This window comes from Girardinichthys multiradiatus, chromosome 20, assembly GCF_021462225.1.
Source record: "Girardinichthys multiradiatus isolate DD_20200921_A chromosome 20, DD_fGirMul_XY1, whole genome shotgun sequence".
In the NCBI taxonomy this organism is placed as follows: Eukaryota; Metazoa; Chordata; class Actinopteri; order Cyprinodontiformes; family Goodeidae; genus Girardinichthys; species Girardinichthys multiradiatus.
Genome location: NC_061812.1, coordinates 19,030,961 through 19,044,264, shown reverse-complemented (window position 1 = coordinate 19,044,264; position 13,304 = coordinate 19,030,961). Strand labels below are relative to the sequence as shown.

Sequence of the window (13,304 nt, the reverse complement as noted above, 5' to 3'; positions counted from 1 at the left end):
GTTAGAAACGCAGACGGGTTGGTGGTGACCTGTGGGCTGGGATCTAGGACTATGCTTCTTACGTACCGTTACCCAGCCGACCTGAGGCCCCGGCTGCGCGGGCTCTGCTGGAAGACTGCTACGGGGAGCTACCATCAGTGGCTCCTCGCTGGCTAAGGGGCCTCGGCTATCTGCTGGGTTTTCAACAGCGGGAGCCAGGCCTCCAATTCCGACACCCTCGCCTCCAAAGCTACATAAATGCTACATTTATTACACATATATATATATATATATATATATATATATATATATATATACACAGTACAGACCAAAAGTTTGGACACACCTTCTCATTCAAAGAGTTGTCTTTATTTTCATATTTATGTTTATGACTGTTTACATTGAATGCACATTCTCACTAAAGGCATCAAAACAGTGAACGAACACATATGGAATTATGTAACAATGAATTGTAAAAGAGGTTTATGTTTCTTTAAAGTCACCCTTTGCTGTGATGACTGAAATATTAACCTTTAGTCGTCTCTCAATGAACCTCAGGGAAGTTCTTTAAAGACTCTTTGAAAAACCATTTTAGGTGACCACCTCATGAAGCTCATGGAGAGAATGCTAAGAGAACAAAGCAGTTATCAGGGTGGCTGTTTTGAAGAATCTAAAATATAAAAATGTTGTTTCACACTTTTTGTTTACTATATAATTCCATGTGGGCTCATTCATAGTTTTGTTGCCTTTGGTGAGAATATACAATGTAAATAGTTATGAAAATAAAGAGACCTATTAAATGAGAAAGTGTATCTAAAATTTTTGACCGTTTAAATTTTTTTTTACCAGAAAAAAATGTCATGGTTGAATTGTGCAGATATGCATCAGAGACAGTCTGGGGAAAGACTGTGTCTCTGTGGTGTCTGGTTTTCACAAATAGCGATCTGTAGCGCCGATTTTAAAGTAAAAGACCTAGCCGTCTATGTTCAGGATGTGTTGGGTCTGCAGAGATACTAGCTGCCCTTTTCCTGACTCCTGGATGTAGGGAAGGTCAGCCCCAGTGATCCTCTCTGCAGACCTGATCATTATAGTTTGGACCTGTCCTGTTTTGTGGATGAGCCAAAACCAGATGGATTTTATTGACTTGTATCTACAAGCTGAAAAATGGAAGACGGAGGAATTATGAATCTATGAGTCAGTTTTAAATGGGGGGAAAAAAAGTTTGTAATAAAAACATGCATAGTTTTTGCTGCTTTCGCACAAAGCTTTTAATAATAAAACAAATCTGCAACTTTACCACAAATAAACAAAACATGATGCAGCCTTCCCATATTCACAATCAACTCAAAGCTGTTCATTTTTTTTAAACATTATGAGGTGACACTTTTGAAGAAGCTTGTTCTGCAAGATGTTAGATCAGTTGCTGTGAGAAGTCCACCAAGAAAGAAAGTAAGCATTTTTCTAAGTTCTCTCTCAAAATAACAACAGCTTCCCATTGACCCGATCAAATTTGAGTCTGTTTTCCCTCCTGAGAGTCCTCTGTTCCTTCTGCAGTCTCTGCCAGCTTCGCCTGAGCTCTTCGACGCTCTGCCTCTGTTACAGTCATGGGGTGGAGGGGGAAAAACCCAGACAACCCTGTGGAGATGAGAAAGGAGAATCTTTTTAGTTTTCAGGAGCTGATACAACCGCACTCATTCACACTACTGAATAAACGAACCAGAGGACATTTTCAAGGTGCTTGAAGCAATACTAAGCGGCAAAAATGAAAGGAAATTCAAAGTACACAAATGGAAACCAATAAAGAGCTTCACTGCAGTTTCTAAGGTGCAGTTGCTGATAAAAACGTTACTCAAGGACGTCTTTGAATAAACCATTGCCTATGAATAGCAGGGTTAAATGGAATTGCCGGCAATATAATTGCGCAACCTTGTTGCACTCTGCACAGTAGCACACACCTAGAAGTTTGGCTACCGGCTTGGTCGGGTGCGCTCCGCAGCCGATCCAGTACTTGATCCGGTCGAAGTTGAAGCTGACAAGCTTCTCGTTGTAGATGTTAGGGAGGGGGTCAAAGGTGCCCAGCTGCTCGATGTATTTACCATCCCTTGCTCTCTTGTTGTAAGCTGCCACGATGCGATAAAAGGGTCGGTTTGCTTGTTTATGGCCGGCGAGAGCGAGCCTGATGACGACGTAGCCGCTGTGGTAGTTCTTCAGGAGGAGGGACGCTGCAGGAGGACATCAGGACAAAAAAGACTGTCAGAGAAAACGTGATGCTCCTAACTGTAATAAAGCTCACTGCGTCAGTGAGACCTGGCAGACACACACTTCTGATAGAGATTACTGTTCTCTGAATGTCTGCTGGCATTAAGGAAAAAATTACCTTTTATATTGTATTTAACAAGACTGCTTTGTAGAAAATGAATTTAGATTGGTGTAAATTGAATACTCTGTGAGTTCTTTTCTGTTTGCCAACTGGTACAACTTATAATGCTGCTGTCTGTGCACCCTTGCTGATATAAAGTTAATGATGAGCAATAATATAAAGATTTACAAATATTACTCTTCAACAAGTGCAGCAAAAAACAAATATCCTCCTACAAACCTACTGAAATAAAAGATTAGCTGCTGTTCCTGTTTAATATTAGTTTTAGCTCAATACCCTTATCTTGCTGTTAGCCTCAGTGATCTTAAAGTGATAAAATTATAACGCATAGGTAAAAATGGTGGAATGAATTGGTGAAGGGGTGGATTGACCTGGATCATAGCACAGCTGTTAACAGAAGGTCCCAGTTTCAAAATCCAAGTAGATTTAGTTCTATGTGGGGTTTGGATATCTTCATAGTCATTAAACCTGATCTCCTAAAATTAAACCTGTCTGGAAAGGATCATAAAAAACGTAAGAAAGGTTCTTTATAATGTCATGGGTGATCAAAAGAGTTGAGATATTCTCCTTGTGTGCAAGTGGGTTCTCTCCAGGTACTCCAGCCTTCTTTCCGTTAGGTGAACTGGAAATTGTAAAAGGTATGTGTCTTTGAATGAATGACTGTCTCATCTGCTGCCCTCTGACTGCTGGATGAAGACACCAGCCCACAATGACCCTGCTGGGATTAAACAGCTACAGCAATTGGTAAAAAGTAGTGATTGTTTTTTAAAATGTGCCCTGTAAATATGATGTCATAGTCAGGTACGAAGATCTGACTGATGAAAACGTTGCCAAACTCAAAAATAAAAAAGACTTTTTTTTATTGGTTTATACCGTTTCCACAGAACTGCAGCTTTGTCCCTGTCTCTATATTAAACCCCTGCCTAATTGCTGATGTTCTCCCACAAAGAAATAAAACTTTTTTTTATTAGTAACACATAAAAAAAAGATTGCGTCAACTTCAAATGTCTTCCCAACTTAAAAAAGTGGCAGACAAGCTGCCTCCAAACAGAGAAGAAAAAGAAACAAAAGCAGAATAAAAAGTACAGAAAAGAAATTAGATTAAACAAAAAGAAACAAATCAACAACAAAAAAATAGATCAGTAACTAAAATAAACAGGGAAATTAATGATAAACAAGGGGTTTTCCAAGCGTTTCGGTTGATTAATCATATGATACATTTCCACATCTTGTTTTTTTTGTCCATAGATTTTACAGATAAGAACTGGCACAGTTCCTTGTGATAAATGGGGAAAGATAGTTTTACTTTAAAAAAAAAATCAAATATTTACCCATAACAATTATTACATTTGATCCTATCTAGCTTTTTTTTTCTTAGGGTCCCGAAAATAATTTCATTCTTAGAACAAAGCTTTACGATACGCACGTTCACAAAAAAGGTGTTCTCTCAACCCAGCATCCTCATCACAAGATGAACAACAGCTATCATCAATAGGAATTCAGGGAAGAACTGGGGTTCTATAATCAGGGTTCTGAAAAAGATTTTTTGCTGCACTTAGAATATTTTGAGGAATAGTTCTGGTGATTTTTTGAAATTCCCTTTTGTTAATGTGCAGGTTATATTTAGCAGTGAAATCTTCAAATGAAACAATAACTATTTTGTTTAATAAATGCATCAAAGACAAAGAAATCTAATTCATGGCAACTTTGTGCAAAGATAGATTTGTTTCTCACATTTGTTTTCTCAGTTTCACAATGAAGTACTGTGTGGGCTATAGTTCTGTTTGCAGATCAATCTCCACTATAATAAAACTTGCTGGTGAAAGAAGGAAAGATTTATGGGGAGTTGTCAAAGTCACATTTACGAAGGGAAGTAACTCCACCCAGACCTGAACATATTTTCCTTGGAATATGAAACCAGAGAGTATTCTGACTCAACAAAAATGACTGAAGCCAATTTATTTTTAGGGTGCCATTCAGGCTGACACATTTAATAGTTCGCAATCCTCCATCTTCAAACTATTTGATTAGATGACCTTATCTAATATACTGTGTTTTTTACTTCCAAATAAAATAAAAATATAAGTTGGATATACCTAATGTTTTCTAAGTCCAATTTATTTTCATCTATATACACAACCAAATATTTCACTTTGGATTTTACAGGGTTGTCAAAAGCGGTAGATCTCACATTTGTTTAAATTTAGTTTAACTCCTGAAGCCTTTAAAAAATTATCAGTTAACTGCATAATTTTCAGAATTTCATTCAGGTTATTTAAGAATATGGTCGCGTCATCAGCTAACTGACTGAGGGAGAACGCAATAAACAGCGGCGGTGAGACTGGACGTCCTTGTTTTATACTTTTGTTGATCCTAAATCTTTATGAGATGCCATCTGGAACTGGAACTGAGCTGTTTGTGTCTTTGTAAAATAATTTGATTACATTAATTTCCAAACCCAAAGAAATCTAAAGCTTTAAACATAAACTCGTGCTCTATCATATGGAGGGCTGTGAGAGTCTAAAAATAATACAAAACTTTCATCTTCAACTAGGTGGTTATAGTCAGTCAGATCCAAAATAAGGTGAATATTATTATTTATACAGTGGGCTTTTAGAAGTCCAGAATGTTAGAAAGAATTTGGGATATGCCTGATTTAAATTAGGGTGTGTTAGACAGCTATTATCTAATATTTCTGTGAGTATTCCACACACAAAGGTTCTGATATAATCCCAAAAATGCCTGGGGCTTTATCTTTGGGTAAAGCACCTAATGCTTTATCCAAATCTTCTTGTAATTACCGCATCACATGTTTCCTTATAATTTCCATCAATTTTGGGAATTAAATGTTGAATGAATTAGTAGAATGTTTCGGCCACTGGCTTATCATATGAGGAAGAATATGAATTGCTGTAAAAGGTAAAATAAAAGTTTGGATATTTTCTTAAGAGTCTGTACATGGCTTATTATCAATTCTCAAGTAATTTTCTAATCTACAAAAATATGCTGTATTTTCTCTCCATCCTCGATCCGCTTTGCTCTTTTGGCTTAGATATGCTCCTTTGGCTTGACCTAAATCAGACTATAAAAACTTTCTGCACTGTCATCAACACTAGAGCAGATGTGACTATGCTCTCTGATAATTTCTAATTGCTTTTGCTTATTTTGGATAGCTCTTCATCTGGAAATTAAACTTTATACTCACATAAATGCACCATGATGTCCGGTGAAAAACCCTGCAAAATATTAGGACATACTTAATTTCAACGTACATAAATGTTAACATAAATGTATAAGTATCTATTTTTTTGCAGTAAACCCCGCTCAATCTGAAAGAAAACAGTGCAAATATCAATGTCCATGGCAAAAGACGGTTCAGCTGATGCTAGACTGCACTGACGGGCGATTCGGTGTAAAATAAAGAAATTAGATACCTCTCAGGACGTAGAATGACGCAAAGATAATTGACACAGCTATTTCCTTTCGATTTTTCGCTCCACAGTTGATAGAGATATGGAATTTAACTGACTGTTTTCAGCCAAACAAAGAGTGTGACATTTGTCAGGGCGCAGCCATGTTTTAACCGGAACTTACGTAACAGCGTCGTAGTTCCACGTTCTGAACGCCAGATGGCGCCGTGGGACCGCTGACCTCTGAAAGCTAAAATAAAAAAATTCAAGGATTTTGTATTTTATTTCGTCTTAAACGTTTCTCTGTGCTTTTTATGAGCCTTTAACATTTACGTTTTAGAAAATGCAAGCGAACAAGTTAAGTCAAATCCTTTTTGGAATTGGGAATTCAAAGTATTTTAACATGGATTAATCAAGAAAGGTAAAATATTTTATAATAACAAAGACATACTCTGATAATTAAAAAAACATTAATTAAATGGAATAATGTGGACCAAACGTTTTGATTCATTTTGAGAGGACAAGGTAAGTTTAAAGTTGTGTGTTGCAAACATAATTTTGAACCACTGGTGAAAGCCATAAAATAAGAAAAATAAATTAGGTTAAATTTTTTCCCCAATTTTGCTGAAGATTTAATTCTGAATTTAGGCAGACACAGAACATATGTAGCAAGTTCTTTTTTTAAGCAATTAATTAAACTGTAGATTACTTTTGCTTGTTAATCTGAATCAAAACTTTAAATATTCTACTTAAGAATAAAGATTAAATAAGTTTTTTAATTGTTACATTTGGAAAAAAAAATATGCATTTTATAAACTAGGATGTGGTGGCCATCAGATATACAGCACATATAAATTTATATTGCTTTTTTGGTATTATTTTTATTATCATCATTATTGTGGTTGTTGCTATTTAAATTTAATATAGAGTCATCAAAGTTGCTGGGTTTTTGGAAACCGGTCTCTGTTTCCAATTTAAGAAATAATGCTCATATTGAATTATTAGTATGAAATAATAAAAAAAAAAGAGGCTCCAAATAGAAATATCCCAATTTTTTGTTCTAAGTAGAGCACTTGTGTTTTTATGTTTACTTTTCTTCCTGATATGTATGGAAATGATCCTAGTGCATTCCGTTTATAAATGATTAAATGTCTTTGTTTAATTGAAGTTATATATCAAATAACGATAGTGTATGAACTTCATAAATATAAGCTCCTGAAGAAATCACATGTTAATTTTATTGTTATGCAACAGTTTGTCGTGTCTTTAATAGAAAAGAACATCGAGTTCTCAATCAGATCCCTTTGTTGACTCATCCAGAGATGAAAACAGTGTTACCTGAGTTTACTTATTTATTCACGGGTTTTTGTCTGTGCCTCATGTTCTCCAAGTACAGACATTTTCTTCTCCTTTTAGCCCAAGCTCAGCCACCCCGCCACCACTCCCAGTCTTGGAACATGGTGATTTCACACTCCTGTTGTGTAAAGCTTGTTTTCCAGTGTGTGTGACAAACACATGGTTTTCTGTGAGAAGAGGTCACACAAAAGAGATGGGCCCTTGTTTGTAATTCTGAAAATACCCTCATGTCCCAGACTGACTCTTTGTGTACAAGGCCAGAAATGACTTCTGAATATCGTTTCAAACAGGCAAAAGAAATAACGGTGCTTTGTACTTTTAATGTACTTATGTGGTGAAAACAAACCGGAAGGTACATTTCGCTTTGAATTGTAGCAATTAGGAGTGAATGAGGAAGAAATTGCATGAAACAGCATCGGATGTGTTCAAGTTGTTTGGGATTATTATAAGTTGATGCTACATTTATTCAGTAAAAGATGAAAAGGAAATGAAAAGATGACTTTTTACATTATTTTAGACTTGTACATGAGGTCTAAATGAACTGTAATTATGAAGATATGCTAAAACTGAATTCTGACCACTTTCTTCATGATTGTCACTGTCAAACATGAGTACTTTTAAATCCTCAGCAGTCTATTAAACCCTCCTTTAGGACTCACCTAATCAACATTACTTATTAGGATCAATACCCCTGTTGTAACTTTATTTTTACATGTCAGCCATTTCAATTCATTTCAATTCACAAATATTGTATTAATCCCAAAGGGAAATTAAATGCTGTTGTAGCTCATTATTATTTCTTATAATGAGCTTAAATTACACACCACAAATGCACCACACTTCTTTTATCAGTTTATTTACATGTCACCAATTTTCAACAAAAGTAATCTCAAAATACTTTACAGGATCAAAGATAACAGAATGAGGAAAGGTTGTCACTTTGCTTTCTGAATGACTGAGGTTTGTGTCAATAATCCAGGTTGTACCACTGTATCCTCTACACACAACAAAGAAATTCATGGTGTTCAGCAAGGTTTTAGATTTGAACTTATTCTCTTTTATTATTTATTAAATGATGTACCCAAAACCCAATAAGAAAATCAAATTTCATCTTGTCTTAGGGACATAAAAGCCTGATTATCCATTATATTTTACATGTAAATTCAAAAAGAAACATTTTTACTCTTAAAAGCTGCAGAGATTCAGTAACCAAATATGCAAATACTTCTCCATGGCATCACCCTTCTTTCCCCTGCAACTATGAGCAAAGTTTTGGTGGATTCGATGAAGATTTGTGTTTAAAATTACACTGTCTCAGGATTGGTTCTTTAATTTTAACTTAAGCAGAAATAAAAGAAACTGAAAATTAAGACCAAGCCTTTGGCACATGTTGCACTATTGCATCACAACAGCCAAGGCTCTAAGTAATTCTCTAAATATTTTGTAGTAAATACAAAAATACTAAATACAAAAGCAATGTCTTGTTATCAGCAAGAAGAATCACATTTCTCCTATGCTTCTTCAAATCAATTTGTGTTTGTTGTGTTATCTTAAATAATAAAACCGAACTTAAAATGGCTTTTTTGCTTTTGTTAAAGAAGAATGTTGAGTTTACATTTAAATGGCATCTAAATTCTTAAAATCTGTTCATTTATTTATGTCTGACTGTCTGTAGGTGGGATAATCTGTTGACAGGACAACTATTAGCCACACACTGCACATTTCTGGCCCTTATGGAAACGTCACAGGAAGAAACCCATCACTAAACGTTTTCCACAAGCCATATAGGGGACACAACAAACACTAGGATGTTTTGGTCAGATTAGACCAAATTTATCTATATATCTATAGTTCGTTAAATTTGACGTATGGTGCCGTGGAAAAGCGACCATACCCATTAAATGTCTTCATATTTTGTCACAAGTACAACAAACTTCAATCAATTTCACTGGGATTTTGAATCTCAGCGGCCCACTGGCACAAATCTCTGGCCAAACCATCAGAAACAGACTTCATGAAGGTGACCTGAGAGTCTGACGTCCTCTAGTAGGCCCTGTGCACACTGTCCGGCATCATGGAGCTTGACTAGCATTGGCCAGAGAACACCACAATTGAAAAGTTTGGCAAGTTTACTCTGAGCACATGTGACAGACGTGAAAGGGTCTGGAGAAGCTGCGGTGAACGTTATGCTGCCTGGAACATTGTTCAGCATGATCAGTTTGGTGGTCTGGGGAGGCATATATTCATGGAGGGACGTATAGACCAAACAATGGCACCCTGATTGCCATTAGGGATTGGGATGAAATCCTTAGACCCATTATTAGACCCTTCGCTGGTGCAGTGGCTCTTGGGTTCCCCCTGGTGCATGAGAAAGCCCAACTTCATGTGGCAAGAGTATGCAGGCAAGTAGCTGACACCATAGATTGGACTCTAAGCTTCTATGACCTAAATCCAATAGAACACCTCAGGGCATCATGTTTAGGTCCATCTGACACAACCAGGTTGACTGTCCAGAAGCTCAGTGATTCCCAGCATAATGAAAACCAATGAACACAGCAGGTCAGGGAGAAAGTAATTTTTTTTCATCTTTTAGTTTGCTGAATAATGACCAAGTTTAGTTGAATCAATCTAAAAGGAAAATATATTTTAGTCGAAATTTAAGCTTTCAGAGCTCTTTTCCATCTGCAGTCTCTGACACACAAAGAACATTACAAAACAATACAATCAGGAAATTATACATAACCTAATAAAAACTGAAATCCTTAAAATTAATAAAAGTTCAGTTATAACTGTTAAAGCAGTTAAATCAAACATAGGTTATAAAACATTAACCCAAGCCTGAAACACCTAAAAAAAAAACACAACTTAAACCACCATCTATCACTCCTTCCTGGTTTGATCTGTTCTCACTGAGAGTTTCAAATTAACTAATGATTGAATACCAGATATTACATCCTAAATTTCGTGTTTAACTCCTGTTTAAACTTTTTAACCCTTCTTTGGGAAGCCTAGCCACATGTTTTCCTTGTATAATGGGCAAGACTGCAACTTATGCAGAAAAACCTTTTCCCTGGTAGCCTAACCAACTTGACACATCTCTGAATCAATAATGCGGCAGTGCAGATGTGTGTTTTGGAAATTATTTGAACAATTTACATGGGAAACATGCAAAATTGTAAGGCCTAAGTGCTTTAATTTCAAGTATGAGAAGTGCTTAATGGTATTTCAAACAAATCTAATTGGCTCTTACATGTCTTTAATTGGAAGGACTAACAAGATTACAGGCATATTAGTTTAAAAAGATTTGAAAATTTTGTCAGTCTGGTTTGTCACAAGAATAATTTCATCAACCAGGCTGAAAACCCTGTACAGAACGTTATTTTCTCAACAAACGGGCTGGAATTTCAAGAGAGAAGCATCATTACTGGGCTGACCACGTTTTTTTTTTTCTCTTTCTGTGGAAAATTCACAAAATGAATAGAGGCTTTACACAGTTAGACAGCAAACAAAATGCATCTTACATGGTGAATCGGTGATGCATGATTATCTGAACGGTGACATTGATTCTGGTTGTGGCTTACCCTCTCTCGTGAGGACCTCATGCTTTTTGGGATACCAGGATGAGTTGTTCCTCCTCTAATTGTCTGTGACAGTTCAGTTAGAGACGCTCAGATGACCAGATATTATACTCAGAAAAAAAGGCGAGTCTGCCCTAAATGACGAAGGCTGCTCCAGACGATTCGAGCAAATATGTTTGACTTTAATGTAATTATGTGGAACATGCTTCTGCCACCTTCGAAAGATTGAACTTTTAGATGTTGGCAACATTCGGATGTTGAAGAAGCTGCCCTCTAAATATTCAAATGTCTTTATTAAAGTTCTTGAATGATTTCCTTTGGTCTGGAAGTAAATTATTTGTTAACCCACTTTATGCAAGAAACTGCTGTGATATGAGTCAGTTTGGTTTACTTGATTAAAACAAAGACAGAAATATAATTTAATGCTGTTTGGTGTTAAGTAATGACAAACCACCAGAATTAGAACGAGTCAATTAGGAGCTATGATTCATTCAAATGTTTGCCTGGGATTATTTTGGGATTATGCTTTTGGGAATTATGTGGAAATCCTTGTAAAACAAATATGTCTGCTACAGTCAAATGTTTACCTTGGCCTTAATGCTGAAATCTGTGTTTTACATTTTCCCAACAGCCCCTTTAATTAACACAGTCTGTTTCACTTTTGCTATGCAAAAATGAGGTGGCTGTAGATTAATGCATCAATCTGGGTCAAGGCTGGGTCCACCCTGGACAGATTGCTGCTCAATCACAAAGGCTTTCGAACCTAGAGTCTTCTTGAGGTGAGGCAACAAGGAACCGTTGGCAGATCAAGGGGGAAAAAGCAAAATGAAAAGTCTATTACAAGCTCTATCACAAGTTAAACTTGCTGTTGAGTGGAAGAAAACATTTCTTTTTTTTTTTTTTGCAAAACCAATCACTAACAGTCATGAAGAAGACTATCACTTTTTGTAGATCATTTAATCCATTAACCGAAATAATGAAAGTATAAACTCACCATTCAATTCCCACCTCATCTGTTCCTTAATGCATGCTTTTGGACTGTGATTCTTCAATCTGCACTTAGAAAAGCCACTGGTTTTAAACCCTGGGTGTTTTTGTTATGTGACAGCAGAGCTAACAACGGAACCCATGTACAGGCCCAGTTTATTTATGTGAATGAATTATAGGTGGTTTCAGACTGTGGACTAGCTCACCTGCTTGTTGGAAGGATTTATTTTATTTAAACAACACATGGCAGCATGAGTCTCTTTATTTTTTGAAAAATCAAAAATCTCTTTGTTTGTAGTCATTCTAAAGTCAAATATCCATGTTTGAGTGACTCACAGAGATAGCATTTCATTTTACTCTTAAAGTCAAGGGTATTTTACATGATTCTGTAGGACCAGCCTGGTCCAAAGAGTTTGCAAAAAAAAACTCAATGGCAATCATCTTTCTTTTCAGCCAAAATCACTTTATATTCACCTAAATACTTACTCCTGTTGTATTTAAGATCAGTTTTATTACATCTGCAGAAATACATCAACAGAGTTTTCCTTTATTCATACGGATAGAAAAACATAGAAGTCACTTGTAACATTAAAGCCAGTATTTTTGGTCAGAACAGCAGAATGCCTCTTCTACAGCTAGCCTGCTGAGATGATCAGCATCAGGTGTATATCTGCAGCTTGAGCAGCCCTGCTTTCTCAGAGTGGATCTGCAGAGAGGAATGACGAGACCCACACAACCAACCCACAATCGTTACATTTTGATGTTGAAACACCATTTAAAATTTTGAAATGCATTTCAAAATGCATAATCTTAAGAGCAGTTTGACATTTCCACAGCTGAAGTCAGAAAGCTGTGGAGCAGTCTGGTGGTTTGGCCTTAAGCTTGTTTCTTTACCTAAATGAGATGATTCAGTGAGATTCATTCAGAAAGGAAGGAAGGAAAGTTGACAAATATGTCACGATGTGGTTTTGAGTCGGACCAAAGTGCAGACAAGAGCTGGGCAGCAACATGTTGTAAAAGGTCTTCAGCTTTATTTCCAGAGATTTTCCAAAGAAACCAATCAAGGCACTGCAGATACAAACAAAAGTCCAGATGCAAAAACCTACAAGAGTGGTTCTGCAGGAACATGGAAAAACTCAGCACAAATACAGAGGTTGGACAATGAAACTGAAACACCTGTCATTTTAGTGTGGGAGGATTCATGGCTAAGTTGGACCAGCCTGGTAGCCAGTCTTCATTGATTGCACATTGCACCAGTAAGAGCAGAGTGTGAAGGTTCAATTAGCAGGGTAAGAGCACAGTTTTGCTCAAAATATTGAAATGCACACAACATTATGGGTGACATACCAGAGTTCAAAAGAGGACAAATTGTTGGTGCATGTCTTGCTGGTGCATCTGTGACCAAGACAGCAAGTCTTTGTGATGTATCAAGAGCCACGGTATCCAGGGTAATGTCAGCATACCACCAAGAAGGACCAACCACATCCAACAGGATTAACTGTGGACGCAAGAGGAAGCTGTCTGAAAGGGATATTCGGGTGCTAACCCGGATTGTATCCAAAAAACATAAAACCACGGCTGCCCAAATCACAGCAGAATTAAATGTGCACCTCA

General features: G+C 36.7%; 1 protein-coding gene across 1 annotated transcript; it reads right to left on the bottom strand.

Annotated features, from left to right (window-relative positions):
- Positions 1–1,229: 1,229 nt before the first annotated feature.
- On the bottom strand, positions 1,230–5,955 carry mrps16 (mitochondrial ribosomal protein S16). The gene is made up of 4 exons (XM_047346685.1): positions 5,794–5,955; positions 5,565–5,595; positions 1,935–2,201; positions 1,230–1,614 (listed from the first exon to the last, which is right to left on the bottom strand). Exons 2-4 carry the CDS (start codon positions 5,575–5,577, stop codon positions 1,484–1,486), a joined length of 411 nt encoding a protein of 136 aa, XP_047202641.1. The 5' UTR covers positions 5,578–5,595; positions 5,794–5,955; the 3' UTR covers positions 1,230–1,483.
- Between the last annotated feature and the right edge of the window lie 7,349 nt (positions 5,956–13,304).

What these genes read in the sequence shown, in the direction of transcription:
- mrps16 (XM_047346685.1), bottom strand. An exon ending in GCCGGTAGCCAAACTTCTAG is followed by an intron (nt 1,615 to 1,934) that starts GTGTGTGCTACT and finishes TCATCTCCACAG; the next exon opens with GGTTGTCTGGGTTTTTCCCC.